At 36.0% G+C, this 16,403-nt stretch overlaps 1 protein-coding gene across 2 annotated transcripts in view; it reads right to left on the bottom strand.

Moving 5' to 3' along the window:
• The window catches only part of PHIP (PHIP subunit of CUL4-Ring ligase complex), a 107,819-nt gene that overhangs the window by 24,555 nt on the left and 66,861 nt on the right, over positions 1-16,403 (bottom strand). For both annotated transcript variants that reach the window (XM_082277174.1, XM_082277173.1), the window contains exons 21-27: positions 10,005-10,145; positions 9,128-9,204; positions 8,194-8,425; positions 5,020-5,139; positions 1,321-1,428; positions 804-928; positions 511-593 (exon numbers count right to left, since the gene is read on the bottom strand). In XM_082277174.1, the coding sequence (XP_082133300.1) occupies positions 511-593; positions 804-928; positions 1,321-1,428; positions 5,020-5,139; positions 8,194-8,425; positions 9,128-9,204; positions 10,005-10,145 (886 nt within the window). The remainder of the gene's footprint in view (positions 1-510; positions 594-803; positions 929-1,320; positions 1,429-5,019; positions 5,140-8,193; positions 8,426-9,127; positions 9,205-10,004; positions 10,146-16,403) is intronic.

Below are 16,403 nucleotides of genomic sequence, written 5' to 3'. Positions count from 1 at the left end.
CAAAAAGTGTAAGGAGATGGAAAGAGCACTCTTTGTACAATCTAGAAATCAATTTCCAATTTTTTTAAAATTATTTCCATATTTTCAGCAGATATTTCAGAAATTGAAAAAAAAAATAATCCTAGTAGCAATGCAGTTGTAGGAGGGCCTTCGATTAAAAAAAAAAAAGATACACACAATATATAGGCTACAAGAAGTTATCAGCTAGCAATAAACACCATATTCCTCAAACCTATCCCTAACTATTCTCTCTGCAAATATACAACTGACATTTTCTTTGCAGTTTCTTTTAGAGATCACCTTCACTATTTTGCTTGCTTGCTGACACTTTGATCAAGGACAAAGTAGAATTCCCCAGCTAACTATGGGCATATCTTAGTCTCTGATTTCAGCACAGTATTAGGATTTATTTACTATAACCTACTTTTAAGAAAGTTATCATGAAAATAGGTAGAAACTTAGAAAAACAAGCAAACAAAACCACAGCACGCAACTCTCCCAACAACTCACCTATATTCCATCGCCTATGCTTCGCATCATCGAATTGTTGCCTCAAAACTAGGAAATCTATGACATCTGGCATATCATGGTACCTAATTACAACAGAACACATAACTATTAAGTGATAAAACAGCAAAAGCATACAGTAAGGCACTTACATAAAAAAATTAACGCTTCAAATCCAACACTTGAAAAGCACAAGGTCAATATTACTGTCATCATTTAACTTTCAACCTCAACACCCCCCTGGCCATCCCCCTCCAAGAAAACTCCCAATTTGCATACAATACTGCTTTCCTTACTTCATGGTGAAGGCTCCTCCAGTCAGTTTACCCGTATCAGGGTCAAGAAAAGCTAGTTTAAGACAGCAGAGAGTAGGCAATCCCACTTCATACTTAATCCCAACTATTTTCATCAGCTCTTGCTCCTAGAATAAACAAAATACTATGTACCACCACTGAAGTTAACTGAAATAGCTTTCTGAAACATGAAAATATGGGTATATTGAATATACTATATTTCTGCCAGATCACATCAAAATCAAGAATCTGAAATTTAGTCTTCCACAACAAGCTATTATTTCACAATGCAATATGTTTGAAAAATTTGCTGTGAAGTATAACCATCTCATCTGCTCGAGCAGATACAAAAAGTAGTACAGTTGAAGGTCTGGTTTCATTTGACTATTAAGTTAAATTTTTCCTCTTACTTTAAAGTATTAGGAGCACAAAATTTATTTCTGTCAAGGAGTTACTTCCAGTTAGTTTCTATTTTTTTTTTAATATTAAGATATAAACAAAAAAGAAAAAGAAGTCATACCCGCAATTCCATTTTATGCCATGGTTGTTTCTTGGGATTAATATTATATACTTTGTTCTTCTTGGCCATTACAACGTATGCTTCATGACCTTGTCGGAAATAGTAGACCTAAAAGTGAAGTGTGACAGTTATCCAACAAAGACTCTGAGGAGCTGAAATGCTAACAAGTCACTGCCATACAGTGTGTGTACTTTCTCTTTCATCAACTTTTCAGTCTGTTTTCCTGCAAAAGTTGTGGGTTCTTAAAAGTGGAGGAAAATTTTAAAAGCTATTACAGAAACATTTATAGAAAAAAGCAGGAAATACTTAGAACACTATTTTCTGTATGAACAAAATACCCTAAATTACATGTGAGACCAAAACAAAATCAGTACAAAACCATCCATGTATCATTGTACCACAGAGCAACTCAATGACAGCAACAAGAATTCCACTAATCCACCTGGTTAATCATCACTGCAGGACAGCCCTAAGTTAACAATCAAGCATCACTAAATTCACTATCTATCTTATCTTTTTTGAACAAGAATATATTCTAGAAAGAAAAGTCTGTTATTGTTCTGGTAAGATTTTGGTGTTTGCTTCCATATCACTGAAAAAATGGCTTAACAAAGGCATGAACAAACTAAAAAAGACATTTCCTGTGCTTATTAATTTTCTTTAATCCTTCCAGTATAAATTTCCATGGTCAGACATCCAGAGTCTAACAGTTCTACTTTGATCTTGTTGTATATGATACCACATGGATGAACACTTTTATTATAAGCCATCACTGTAATGAGGTAGTAAGCTGAAACCCATAAACATGTATTCAAGGAATGTATTTGAAAAGCAAAACAGAGGTTCCACAAACTAGCTAGAACAAAACCTGATAAATGGCTGTATTCTTGGTACGATGCATGCCAAACAAAAGATCCTCTGTAAGTGTCCCAACATGAGATTTCTATCTAACAGCATGAGGGAAAGATAGCTTTAACGTAAAGGTCCAATGCAACAAAAAAAAAAGCAGAGCAGAAATCCCTCTAAGTTTTAAAATATACAAATAAACATACTAATATTTGTATTTCTATCTGCTTTCCAAAACTCTTGTTTAAAACATTGTAAAGAAGTGTCTGCCAACTTTCTACATTAACAGGTACTGAACTCTTAGTGTCACATGGAAATTTTTAACTCTTAAATGGAGAAGGACTCAGCATCACATTTTTTTTAAACCTGGTTTTAGAGTATTCAATATACACAATATCCTCATAGGGACAAAACACGTAACAGCTACAAAAGGCATGAAAGCAGTGAGAATCTCTTAGGCATTGTCAGAATCTGTCAGGAAAAGGAAGAGAGGCTACTGAGACAAATCTGAAATAAGGCCACTTTACATTACACTCTCAACATTGTGATGATTGTTTCCCGTACCTTCCCGTGAATCAAAACAAGAAAGTGCACAGGCTACAAACCATCTCTGCTACGCTTAGTGTTTCTGTGAAACCACTACATAAATTCAACCCACTCTTTACAGAAGTGAAATATTCTGTATTTTGCAAATGGCTCTAAGCATTGCATCCTCTGTCAGAAGAACAAATTTGGAAGATTTCTGTGAAGAAAAAAAATTCATGTCTTTTACCAGGACGTATTATTTTTATTCTTGATTAATTCCTGCTTCTGCATATTGTAGGACACAGACAAAACTGTTCTTTATCTGTGTTAATGGCAGAACACTCCAACAAACACGCCTTGTATTTGGATATTCAGACAGGGAAGTTGCAGCCCCATCTCTCTGGTGTATTTCCACTGTTCCTCAAGACACATGGCAGAGATCTGTAAACAGCACTATTCAGAAAGGGAAATGTGGTGGCACGTGCTATTCTTATGCACTAAGTGTAACTAAATACAGCACTACTGTTTTTTCTTACTTTTTTGTACAGCTTGAGAACAAATTTGAAATATCTCTCCTCCCAAATCTTATAAAACATACCTACTATCCAGCAAAATGTTGGAAGGCCACACAATCTCTCTTCTCACAACGTTTTTCTAATTAAACCAACCCTTTATTTCTGTGAATCTCAAAAGTAACTTTCTAGATTAATAATTTCTTTTCGCATATTAAGTAAATCTGGGGAAGGCAAGTATCAGAGATGGAATTTCACACAGAGCAGCTAGATTACAAACGTACTCTCTATTGGTGCAATTATTCCTCCTTTCTAGGCACAGGACAGGAAACTTCCTGTTCTCCCATATAAAGCATTTTCAGCAAAAGGATGTACCCTACTTAGATATTCCTAGTACACACTGTACATGCTATTCAGCAGGTGCCAAATCAAACACAACAGTTTATCTTACTAAACCAATACGATATTAAAGTCTCCTGAGCAGTATGGTACTGATAAATCCTTGCCTGCTTCACTGTATCCAGATGGTATCAGGCACCAAATATATTTATTTGGATTTGATCTTTGAACAGCAGAGTTTCCAAAACATGCTTACTGGAGGATATAAATCCATAAGCATTTTCTCTTGATGCATCTCTCAACTTCAAATGCTCCTTCCGTCCCTCACTAGCTTTGTCAATGTAATTTTTGCACAGTTGTGCTGTGAACTGGATCTGTGAAGTGATCCAGTAAAAACAAAACTGCTTGCACATGCAACCTCTGCTTCTGATTCAGTTTCTAAGGTGGTGCCCACAAAAAGCTTTAGCTTGGGAACAAAGTTAATCAACTTTGCCACCGTTTCAAGTATTTCTCCAACAGCATTCTGTAGGTCTGATCTATACAACAACTCTGTTTAGCAGCTCAGAAAACATGCTGCTCCCCAAGGAGACAACACACTGCCCATTACAGCATAAGCCAGCTATTTCCTCTTATTTTAACCTGAGGGGGTTTTAAACATGCACAGACTCTGGCTTTCAAGACTGCATTTTATCCAATACTACTTATTTGTACAATTCACTGTAATGTTCACTTGCTACATATTCCAAAGTAGAAACTGGTGGGTGTCCTTTTGCTACTGTATTTTCAGACATCTGGGTCATGTTTACAGAGTGTTTACAGTCTGGTTGGTATAAAATACATATAAATAAAATTTTTCTTGTGGTTTTCTGTTCTAAGAGACTAGCAGAAGTTTTCTGATATCAGGAACACAAGTGAGAAGGACAATATCAGAGTTTTCCTTCTGAATAAAGGATTTTTTTTAAAAATTACATTATCCACTCAAAACAATCACACCAAACAAAAAAACCCACAACCCTCCCCCAGAGGCTTAATTCCTGGTTTTTACTTCAAGTCCCAAACTGAAGTATGTTTTCCAGGCTTAATTTCATATTTGATTTCTTACCTGTTCTTCAGCATACCAAATGCTCTACAATTAAGGAATATTTTCATGACATAAAGCACCTCATACAGCTTGTCTACAGGTGTCATAAGGAAATTAACACACTGAATACCATACAAGAAGGAACACTACTGCAACAGCAAGGAATAATAATAATAATAATTTTTTTTTTTTTTAGAAGCCAAAGCAACACTGTGCAGAATATTTTCTAAGTACAAGGAAGTGAAAGCAAATTTTAGCCAGATCAAAGAATGTTTTTAAGAAAATCAGAAATATTTTGATTGTAAGTCTCTGGGGAAAAAATGCACAGATTAAAATAAAAAAGGCAAAAACAAGCCAAAAGAAGCAAGGACACATAGGGAAAACTAACTACAATACCTCATCCCCCATCTGTGGCACAAATGGGCACCGCCGAGGAACAGTGTCTGTAATCCATGCTGAAGGCAGCCATTCTTCCAGTGTCAAACCATTTTCTGCCAGAACTCCTACAGCCAGCCTCTGAAGAAAACATACACATCAGATTAGTATGAAATTTTTGCTAGCGTGAGGATTAATTTTAACTGCCTTTTGAGTTTTTTTGCGGGGGTGTGTGGGGATGAGCTCTAACAAAAACTGAATTTAATAACAGTCCAGTAACCATGTCTTGTGCCCAAAAAGAAAAAAACGGAAGCATGTCATTTACTCTAATCCACTTGGTTGCCTTGACCAAAACAGCACTAAATTATACAGCTGCCTCCAATTAGGGAACCTTGCACAAAACAAGGAGGAAAAGATTGATGAGGTAAATCATGTGAAAATTACCTGAATTGGGTACATCCACCTTACCTACTGGCATATTTACTATAAAGTGCAGTGGAACTGCACTTTCTGAATGTATTTCCACATCACATACTTGAAAGCAATGACACTCACTGCAGTTGCTTGTCCTAGGTGCACATTGCTTGTCTGTATCTAATAGGTCAGATTAAGCAGGGGTTTGTACAACCATTCAAGCAAGGCTGCTTTGAAATTCCTAACGGGATCTTATGTGTGTACAGACAGCAACCCTGGATGGCTGTACAGAAATCCACTCCATACAGCCACTGATGGAAGACTCTGCATCTCCAGACTGCAAATAGGATACACCACATGTAATTCCATTACACAAATTCAAGTGTGGTTTCACATGACAAGTAGTACTTTGATGAGTGCACCAGCAAGTATCACAGGAAAAAAAATACACATAAAGTTAAAAAAAAGCCCACCAAAAAAAAAATTAAAACAGAACCTCTCTATTGTAATAAATCAATAACATAGAAGCACTTTGTGAATTCTGAGGTTCAAGCAGGTCTGTTTTGCAAAAAACTGATACACTGCATCAGAGCAAAGTGTCTATCTAACTGGTGAATTATGGGAAGGTAAGAAACAGCCTTTAACCAGAGAACCTTCCCTTGTTATATCTTTACACATTAATCATCAGTTTAAAGCTCTCTGGAAGCCAAACTTGATCTTAGTTATTCAACAGGAAGGCACTATTTCCAGTGACTTTTTAAAGTAATTTTTGCAACTCTACTAAATGCTTTAGTAATTAGTTCCACTACCTGACTACATGCTCAGGTGGATTTGGGGTGTTTGTTTGCTTTTGGGGGGGATAGGGATGTTGAACAGGGAAACGGCTCAGTTTTGAGCTTCATGTCTGTCATTGGGTGCTACATCTTATTATAACAAAATAAGGAAGGACATCATTCTGCATTTATTCCTTTCTAAACCATGATAGTTTTATACAAGCTTTTTCATCATATCTCTTCCAAACTCTCTCCCTTCTAAGAGAGACTGCTCTGTGTCTGCCCAAAAGAACCAAAAATGTTCTCTACTTTTGATCTTTCTGGGTGATCCTTCCTTGTCCTTCTTCACTGCCATATCAATTTTTTAGACTGATTTTTGGTAGAGGAGATTAGAAATGTAAGCACCATTCAAGATCATGAAACCCATGCATTAATAGACATGACTGTCAATTTTTCTCTGCTCCTTTCTTAATTTCTAAGATTCTGTGTGTGGCTACAAAGACAGTCAAAACTTCTTTCCTCAATGAAAAGCCCTAATTTTGAATCAGGATCAGGATGAGGAAGAACTTTCTATCAGAAAGGCCTGTGAGCTCTCTGCTCAGTAAGGAGGTCAAATGTCCACCAAAAGAAACTTCAAAGACTAACATCTGTCAGAAATGACAGGTGTAATTAATGGGATAGAGGAAAGAGAGATGATTTTCTGCAATTCCTTCCAGCCTCATATTTTCTTGTGACTCAAGAAATAAGCAGGTCAGCTTTAAAAGTCTGAAATATCTAGGCCTGATATTTTTTGAATCAAAGACATCCTGCATCTCAATAACTGGGACTAAAATGGATGCAAGATTCCCAAACCACTCAGTTTAGTTTTAATCTAAGTGGAAATACTAGGCTGTCAACCAGTTTTTTATTTTATAATAAGAAGCTAAACTAGAGGTTTCAATCATTAAAAAAGCCCCCCACCATATATTTTTCTCATCTTCTTTGGTTTCTTATGTCTACTGATACCTTCTTTTGGTTTCAGACTGTGTAAATACCAATATACTATTAGTATTGACAGTACAACTAATGACTGTGCACAATAAACAAAAAAGCAGCCTGAACAACGAATAAAGACTACCACCTAACATCCTGCATGCCATACCAGATCTGACACTGTGCCAACCTGCATATTTAAATAGCTGTTTTGCCAGTTTACCTTCTAATGAGGGCTAAAATATTGAAATAATGATCTTAAAGAATGCTGAGGACTTCTAACCTCATAAATAAACAAAATACAGTTATTTAGTTTAGATGATACAGCTAGCTTCTTTGGGTATTGCAAAAACAGAAGCTTTAAGTTTACAAAAACAATTAACATCTACCAGATAGATCACTTCTGGTCTCTGTAAAGAAAGAAGGAAGAGTGAAGTGTTCAGACCTAACAATTAAAAACAAAACAACCTCTCAAAAACACACTGAAAATAACCAAAGTCTCAGAAAATTTCTAAGCACTGATCTAAACTGAAATTACATTATATTAGAAAGCAAACAAAACACAAACAACAAAATCCTGATGAAGTCATATTTGCCTTGATGGAGGTACAGTGGCAAGCATAATGCGAATATCATATATCATATAGAATTGACAGAAAAAAATGGCACAGTTGTGCAGATCTAAAAGAAAGTGCAATTATATGGGGATCCAGGTCAGCACAGCTGTAAAAATTACTGGCACATTATACCAATACTCAATTGTATTGGAAGTTGAATACTCTACTTCCACAGAAAGGGTTTCTGGTGTGAGCAAGGAGAGTGATATGGACACTAGAAGTGTTCCTTATGTCAAATGTATCATTATAGCCATCTATCATTTGACTTGCAAGTCTTTAATTATCATTTGTTATGAGTGAAAGTCACGATGTGTTTTAAAATCAGACAATATTAAGTTGTATATGTAACTGAATCATTCATTCAATTATTTCTAAGTTAGCAAGAACGAGCAACCTGTAATACACAAAGAACATCTAACCTTTTGTTTCCTCTCTTTGGGTTTCCTCTTCTTTGGTGATGTTGATGGTCCATCTTTCTCCTCAATACCCTTTTTCCTTTCCTTTTTAATTTGCTTCCTTTGTTTTTCAGGTTCTTCTTCATCCTCTGAGCTACTTTCTGCTTTCTTTGTTTTAATTTTAGGAATTTTCTTTGGTGGTTGCAAATTGATTCCTGCATCTGCCGTCCAGTCAGAATAATCACTAGAATAGTCACTACATATGATATAACAAAGAAAAAAGAAATTAAAACCCCAAAGTTAAAAACTGCATTGGATTACATAATATAACACAATAAAAGGTTACAGTTAACAGTCTAGCTAACTACAATATTTTAATGGTTAAATTTATTTAATCCTTAATAGTTAAATTTATTTAATCTTTAAAACCTTAGATATTCTATCTACAATTTAAATGGAAGTAAACAAAAAGCCCTGACATCATTTGGTCTTGCAAGAAGCTTAACTTATAGCATCCCTCAAAGCAAACACCCTGTTTACTTCATCAACTCAAGATGATACACACTGAAGTCTGGATATTGTTTTCAAGATTTCTGGCTTTGAATAGCTTTGAATGAAAAAAAAAAAGGATGATTTATTCGCTAATTTCAAACCAAGGATCACAGATCAGACTGAGAGTCATAGGAAACTGCTACTACCTGCCTGAAACATTTGTGTGTCTGAAAAGAAATACCTTTCTGCAAAACAATTGTGCTTCCAGCAAACAAGGACAAAATCTTCCTGAATTTTAGTTAGCAATATGACTGAAAATTAAATCCTGAAAGTTTCATGTTCTTGTTCACTTTTTCTTCTAAATCTGCACACGTGTTAGTTATTACTCATTAACTGTTTACAGCAAAAATTATTAAAGACTTATTGGCAAGAATTTTCTCTGTAAGGTATATATACTGTCACTTACCTAGAACTGCCATCACTGTGCCATGCTCTTTCATCATCTTCTGATGTTCCACCGCTGGCAACAACTACTTCCCCTTCCTATTAAGGAGAGCAGCGGGCATTGGGTAGGGACAGAGGGAGAGGCAGAGAAAAAGAAAGCATTTTCTTTAGAGCTTAAGTTATAATATATGACAATAGAATGAAAACTTTTCTAGGCTTTATATGTGTGATAAACATATGACATTCTAGAAGCTTTATTCTAAAAAGGCATTTTAGTTTGCAGATAGTTCCTTTACTTTAGTGGTCTTATATAAAGGAGTATGAAGCTATCTGTGCTCGGCCAGACACAGTGTAGAGCAACATTTTTCATCACCATTTGACAAGGCTAGCTTACCTTCGCAAAAATTATTTCAAGTCTTTTTAATGTAGTATTTCCACATCTTTTCAATATCAAAAAAAACTCCAATATGAACTTTATGTACTCATCACTCATTCTCTACCGTATTTACAAAAGCACAGAATGATTGAGGATGTAAGAGACTTCTGGAGGTCATATTATCCAACCTCCCTGTTCAAGCAGGGTCACCTAAAGTTGGTAACCACACTGCTAGGCCATGTGGGCAGTACTGACTAGGCTTACAAGTTGCACACATACTTTGCAAAATACCCTTACAAATGAGCATTTTTCTCCTTTGTCAATTACTTTTGAAGTCAAAGCTAAACATATACAACAGTGTGTGAAAACCTAATACAACATATTTTTTTTAAGACACGAAAGCAAACGCACAATGAAAAATGTAACTTGAGTTTCCACTAGAAACAATGTTTCATTAGCTGAAGCAGGAGCTTAATGAGTAGAAGTGGAATATGTAAGACTGCCTCATGAATAAGGATCTTACATCTGAAGAACTGTGTCCATTTTCCAACTCTTCAGCAGGCCTTGCAGTTTCTTCTACTGCATATCTTGTACGGTAGTTGTGCTGATTAGCTGCTTGTTTCTTTGAGTCACTAGCGTCTAGTAAATTATCATGAGAATGGTTCTGTGAAGATACAAAAGTCAAAATATATAATTTTTGAGCATACATTTTATTAATACATGGCATTTTCTTTATTAATAGTATTCCAGGAAGCAATTTTTGCATTAGGAAAAAGTTACAAGCCCAAGTCTAAAGAGCTGCTAAAGAAAACACTCCACATGCATAGTTGAATGAATATAAACACCAAACAGTTCAGTGTATTCTGGAAATAACTAAATTTCTTCTCAGGCACAACACAATTTTTAAATCTGTAATTATTAAAAATACTCATTCTCTGCAAAGTACATGTCAGTTAATAAGGTCTAAAACAAGGGCTAAAACATAACTACTGATAGGCTGCTAAGGGCTTGTAAAAGCTCAGAATTACACTAAAAATGGCCAAGGAAAGGAGACTCTTAAACAGAAGTCCAGAGTGTTATTTTGCAACCGAGGGGTCAGATGTGTTAGAAGAGAGACCCATACAGTAATACATCCCTTAGCATACAGAGATGACTGTTAGCAAATACAGGCCTTTAAATGGTTTGATGATGCATTGAAGAGTTCAAATGAATGAGTCAGTTTGAAAGAATATGAGTTGATAAGAAGCTTAAAAGAATGAAATAAAGCTGTAATTTAGAACCACTTCATGCTCCAGCATTAAGAGATTTTGTTCCTCCTGTAGAATATATATAATGCAAACACTTGCTCTCAACACCAAGTGTGCAATCTTGTGTTAGTCCCCAATCACTGGGAAAAAACCCAAGAGTTATGATCTCAATTTCAAGAGTTTTGTGCTAATTTTTTTTTTTGGCTTGTATAGTCAAACTTCAGATCCAACAAAATAATTTCTGGGCACATTCCTAGATGCCACAAAAAGAGGTACATTTCCCCAGTGCTATCCTTCTGCCACAAAGAAAACCTTGGATATCTATCAGGTGCTGATACAGTTGAAAAAAACAGTCCCAGCGACAAAGAAAGCAGAACGGGAACAAAATACAGAAAGGCACTAATATTTTGAGAGTCTTCTAGTAGAGCAGACTGCTTTTACATATTCCTCTTGGATTTTTTTTTCTTTTGTAGGAAAGAGAAGATCTTTCCTATCATGTATGATAAAAGTTGGTTCATGAGGTTAAATTTTCTTGTAAAGGGAAATAACTCCCACTTTTTACGTCAAAGCTGTACTAAAACTTGGCTAATCAACAGTAGCTAAGATTTAGTTTTCCTTAGCCACAACAATCATCATTAAAATGCAAAAGCCTAGCAACTAGTTTTTCTCCCACGCTCTCTGTTAGAAGATACACACCGTCTGCAAGCACAACAGCAACAGTTCGGTGGAGTACGCCAGCAAACCACTCTGTACAATTGTGTTCCAGTTTTCATCAAAGCACAGAGGACAAACACAAACTGCTCTATGCTCTCTTCAGTGAGTACTGTGCTTCTGTTTTTCTGTCCTTCTGTCTAGTTGGGGAAGTTATCACACAGCACAGCTACCAGAGACATTTCTAATGGGACTGCTCAGCAGTCAGGATTTTAACATTGCCCAAGACTTTTGAGACCTGGGGCACTCATTCCTCCTTCTGGATTCAAACTGGCAGCACACACCAGATCTCCTCAAGCTGCTCTGACCCAACCCAGAACAGCCCCAAGGCAGCCCTAAGCCCAGTGGCTGAGCCCACCACACAGCCTTCTGTCCTTCAGCCTTCTGGGGCTGCTCACTTCTCATCAAGATCTCAAGACTCATGACTGAAGCAAAGAGGTCACAAAAGCCAGTGTTACAGTAACTTGTTTCTGCAACTGAATTGTGACTTTTTCATCATGAAACATAGTAGAGAAAGCACAGACAACAGAATGGAATCACATAACCCCAATGAAACAAATTAGCCAAGTATCCATGAGGGGAACATATTTTGCAGAAGCTACTTTACAGCTTGACTGCAATGTTCATGTCTTCTCTCTAGAAACAAAAGCCCTAAAACTTTACCTCCCTGTTTCTCTCCAGACGTGAGGTTTCTCAAACAGTTATTATACATATAGCTTTCCCCTACTTAAACAGAACTACAGATCCTTGGAAAACTGAAGCACTTTGCATTACTCTTTGGTTTTGAAAAGAGTTCTTTTCTTCCGGCAGTGCAAATCTTAAGGGAAAAAAGAACACCCCAACCCGCTGCCCCAATCATTCCTTCATGGAAAAAAGTAATACCACTGTATAAATATTGGATTAGAGTGAGTTTGAAGGGTAACAAACTGCTTTGGGAAAGATACAATGCCAAAACAAGAACACAAAAAATACCAGGAAAACAAAACCACAAGTACTTATCCATAAGTAACAGAATGCTAGAATGAAGTTGGAAAGGATCTCTAGATGTCACCTTGTCTAAACCCACTGCTCAAGCAGGGATGAGAAAAGGGGCCATAAGGTATACAACAGCCTCATCTCTCCAAAAAAATGTATTTTAACATAATTTCTATTCAACTTAGCTTTTCAAAATCTGATGAGAAGCTGTTAGACAGAACTTTATTTATTTGGGGGAGGAGTGGAGTTCAATGTGAAGGTTTGACTATAAAGTACTACAGAGTTTTTTCTGACAAAATGTAATTATCACCAGCACGTTCAACAATAACTGAGGAAACACAGCTGATGCCTCCTCTTCCTCAATACATAACCTAAAGAGCAAGCTTGAAATTGGACTCTCAACTCTAATGGTAGGCTGGGAAACAAAGCCAAGACAACCTATGATTTGAGGTACAATCATCATTTTCTCTCTATACACTTTGATGAACAGTCATATATGCTGACAAGTACCTTCCTTGTATCTTGTCCAAGGCTTCCAGTCAGTATCAGAGCACATCTATTGATACATCAAAAATTACAGCTCCTGTCAGAACAGTTTTGCTGTGAAATAAAAATGATGGCATTTCCTGTATTTGAGAGGGATACTGGACACTGGACACTGCTAGGGGTCTTGGTAACATCATTTATGAGAGGTACAGTGGAAACCCAGTGATGTCCTGACAACTCAGACCAAACTACATTCTACTGTCTTTATGATCGTGGACAGCACCGGGAAGCACAGCTTTGCTGCAGTCTCATACAGGGCTGAAGCAATTTTGGGAAACTTTGGCTATAGCAATTTCATGGTATTTCTTAACCAGCGGCATCTATTTTTCATGTGACAATAATTCCTCCTTCCTTAAGCCAACAGGAATTAACTTCTACTGAACAGTTTAATAGGGGCAAGGCACAAGCATATGTCCAATATCAGAACTTCAGCATTAAACAGGTCACAGCTTCTTGCCCTGGCATTTTCACTTGGCTAAAGAGCACTCTTCCACAGTCTCCTCAAGTCTGGATCAGTGCCTATAATTACTTAGGTTTTACTCTTACCAAATTACGTATATGTAAAAAACTAGTAAGAACTGTTCCAAAAGCAGTGAAGATAACAGGCACTAAGCACTAGGCTCTGGAGTTTTATTCTCCTCTTAACATCTTGCTGATTTAAATAGAAGTAGTGTTTAAATAACATATAAGTAGAAAAACTTATTTCTGTGGAACACAAATAAGCCACTTTCAGTAGAACAAAGCACACATTCCTCCTCCCTGGGTTCTATTAGTTTACAATACAGTCACATTTACACCTCGCAACAGAGACATACGCCTACTTTTGTCCATCCGTAACAATCTCACATGTTAATTCCTTGAAATTTTCCCATAACGTTTCCACTTGAGAATAATGAGGAATATTTCCATTTTTGTCACATTTTACTAGGACACACATCACATCAACCCTCTACTGCACAGAAATTTCACACTCTTAAATATTTATTAAAATGCTCTTATCCCAGTAGTTTAATAAACTAATACTCTTAATTACTTGGACTGGGAATATTTACCTAAGCATGTTATTTATCTCAACTCTTCTGCTCCTGAAAACAAGTCATTTGGAATACAGCTCCAGTCTTAAGATGGAAAAATTCCATTCTATCCTCTTTCATTAATGTTTTGGGGGTCAAGTTTTTTCTCTTTGTTTTTAAGTGGTTTTGTTTAATAATAGAAAAATTCCTATTCCTCACCAATGACTTTGAAAGTCAAACCAAGTTCCTCATTCAGCCTGCAGGTCAGTGATACTAAATACTATTTACTAAATACTATTCAGGTCAAAATACCCAAGCTTTTAGTCTCTCCCCCCCAATTCCATTAGTCCCTTAAGCTATCATATACAAACACTTTTCCATATGACCTGTGTCAAAGAAATGTGGGCTTTCAATAGCAGAATACTTATGTGACTTCCATTTAAATTGCAGATATTGTTAAAGAAGAAAGACTGAGCTATAATTCTGTACTACTTTTAACACATCCTACAATGACCCGGGATTAAAAATTAGCAATAGGGCTTTGGAATCTCCTCAAAATGTAATTACAACTGCTCTGTGTTCCTTATTGACCTACACTTTAGCTTGCAATCCAAAATGCTAACATTCATTCCTGCCCATTTTTTCATTTTACTTCAGTATTTTTGACTTCTTTCAGTTAGAAGGGAACAGCAGAAAATATTATTTTATCATTATCATTATTATATGAACAGATCTGATAAATTTCAGAAGTTGATATAAAAATCAGTATTTCCTACTGGTATGAATACAACTGAATTTTCCTATGAAGACAATGTTTTAACACAAGCCTTGTTTTACTCTGCTCCCAGAGAAGGTAACAGTACTATAGAGTGAGACATTCTCTAGAATTCTTGATGCTGTAGCTTTTAGGTCTAGAGATTACCGGAAGAGAATGTCTTGCCCTGTATTTTGTTGGAGGTGCTCCCTATCTCCTTTAGATCATAAATTCTCTCATTAAACCTGTAAGAATTCACTATGCAATAAGGACAGTAGTCTTACAACAGTACTGTAATATAACTTACAAGAAATCAGTATCAAAACCTACTGGATGTTCTCAAGGAAAAGGAAAATTTACACTGTGCTTTCCAGTTCTATCTTCAACCTCACACAGCTTGTATTTAAAGTCACACCATCACCATAAAGAACAGCAACAGAAGAGCAACTATAATGAAGTTATTAATTTCTCTTTAAAAGAACCCTAAAAATACTGCACAACAGTTTTTGGATTGCAGTCAATCTTGCTTCTCTTCCCAGGTGTTTATTTGAATTTATTGTGACCACTACAGAGATGACAATTCCAATTCACTACTCCTATTGCTCAGATACTACCGAGCAGAAGTGTTGCTCATGTTAACTGTAAGCAACAACAAAAATCATGAAAATCTGAGCAGTTCATTTAATTGTGAAACTCAGTCACTTGAGATCAAACACCTTTTTCTTCTTGAAACTTGCTTATTTAAAGCCCATGGGATATCTACTTATTTCTGAATCCCACTGAGATTTTACTCAAGAGATTTGAATTAGTGTACTTATCAGCAGTTTGAGTCCTCCAAAAAGAGACGTATTTAATGAAGAATCAGCTATGGAAGAATACAACCTTTCTATTCCAAGATGCTGAAAAAGTATTCTGTAGGATTTATGAAGGTTTTAAGCATTTTGAAAGTATTACTAAGTATATCAGTAATTTTTATATGGAAAATTTATTGACATACTGAAATGAAAAGACCATGATTGCCTGGTTTTTTTCCCTATTTCCTCAAAACAAAGGTGGAAAGTGACTAAAGGATTTACCAAGTTCTCTGCCTCACATTTTGAGAATCCCTCCCCACCCCCCAGGTATAAATATATGAAACTGAAGAAAGTTATCCTTAAGTAGCAGTCACTCTGAAGGATTTCAAGGGCATAAATATCTGCAATAAAAATATGGGGCTCAAAAGATCCAGTGCTACCATTACAGTTTGGAGACTAAAAATTTTTTTTTTGGAAACAGGATTTATAGAAACTTGCACTAAGTTTCTTTGTTTCAAAGATATAACAAAAGTAATTGCTAAAACCAAAATGCTGGACCGGATAGCCTATTCTGTTAAACTTTTATGTCCTAGTGATATTTTAGAAGAAAACTGTAAGCCAATTAGAAATTTAATGGTAATTTGATATGAAAGTGTGTAATTTGATATGAAAGTGTGTAACTCAATACCAAAATACATCCCTCCTCAAGACAAGAAAAAACTGTTAAAATCTGAATTTGTCAGGCCCACTTTCTATTATTCCCAAAAGAAAAATAAGAGTTACAAAGACTTCTGATGTCCTGGTATTTCACTAATGAGTCCTGTCATGTGGCATACAGTTTCCCTCCTCTATGTACAAAAACTTGAGACAAAATGAACAAAT

Source organism: Coloeus monedula (assembly GCF_965178545.1).
Source record: "Coloeus monedula genome assembly, chromosome: 2".
NCBI lineage: Eukaryota > Metazoa > Chordata > Aves > Passeriformes > Corvidae > Coloeus > Coloeus monedula.
The sequence above is the reverse complement of the archived record's forward strand: the minus strand, read 5'-3'. Positions and strand labels throughout refer to the sequence as shown.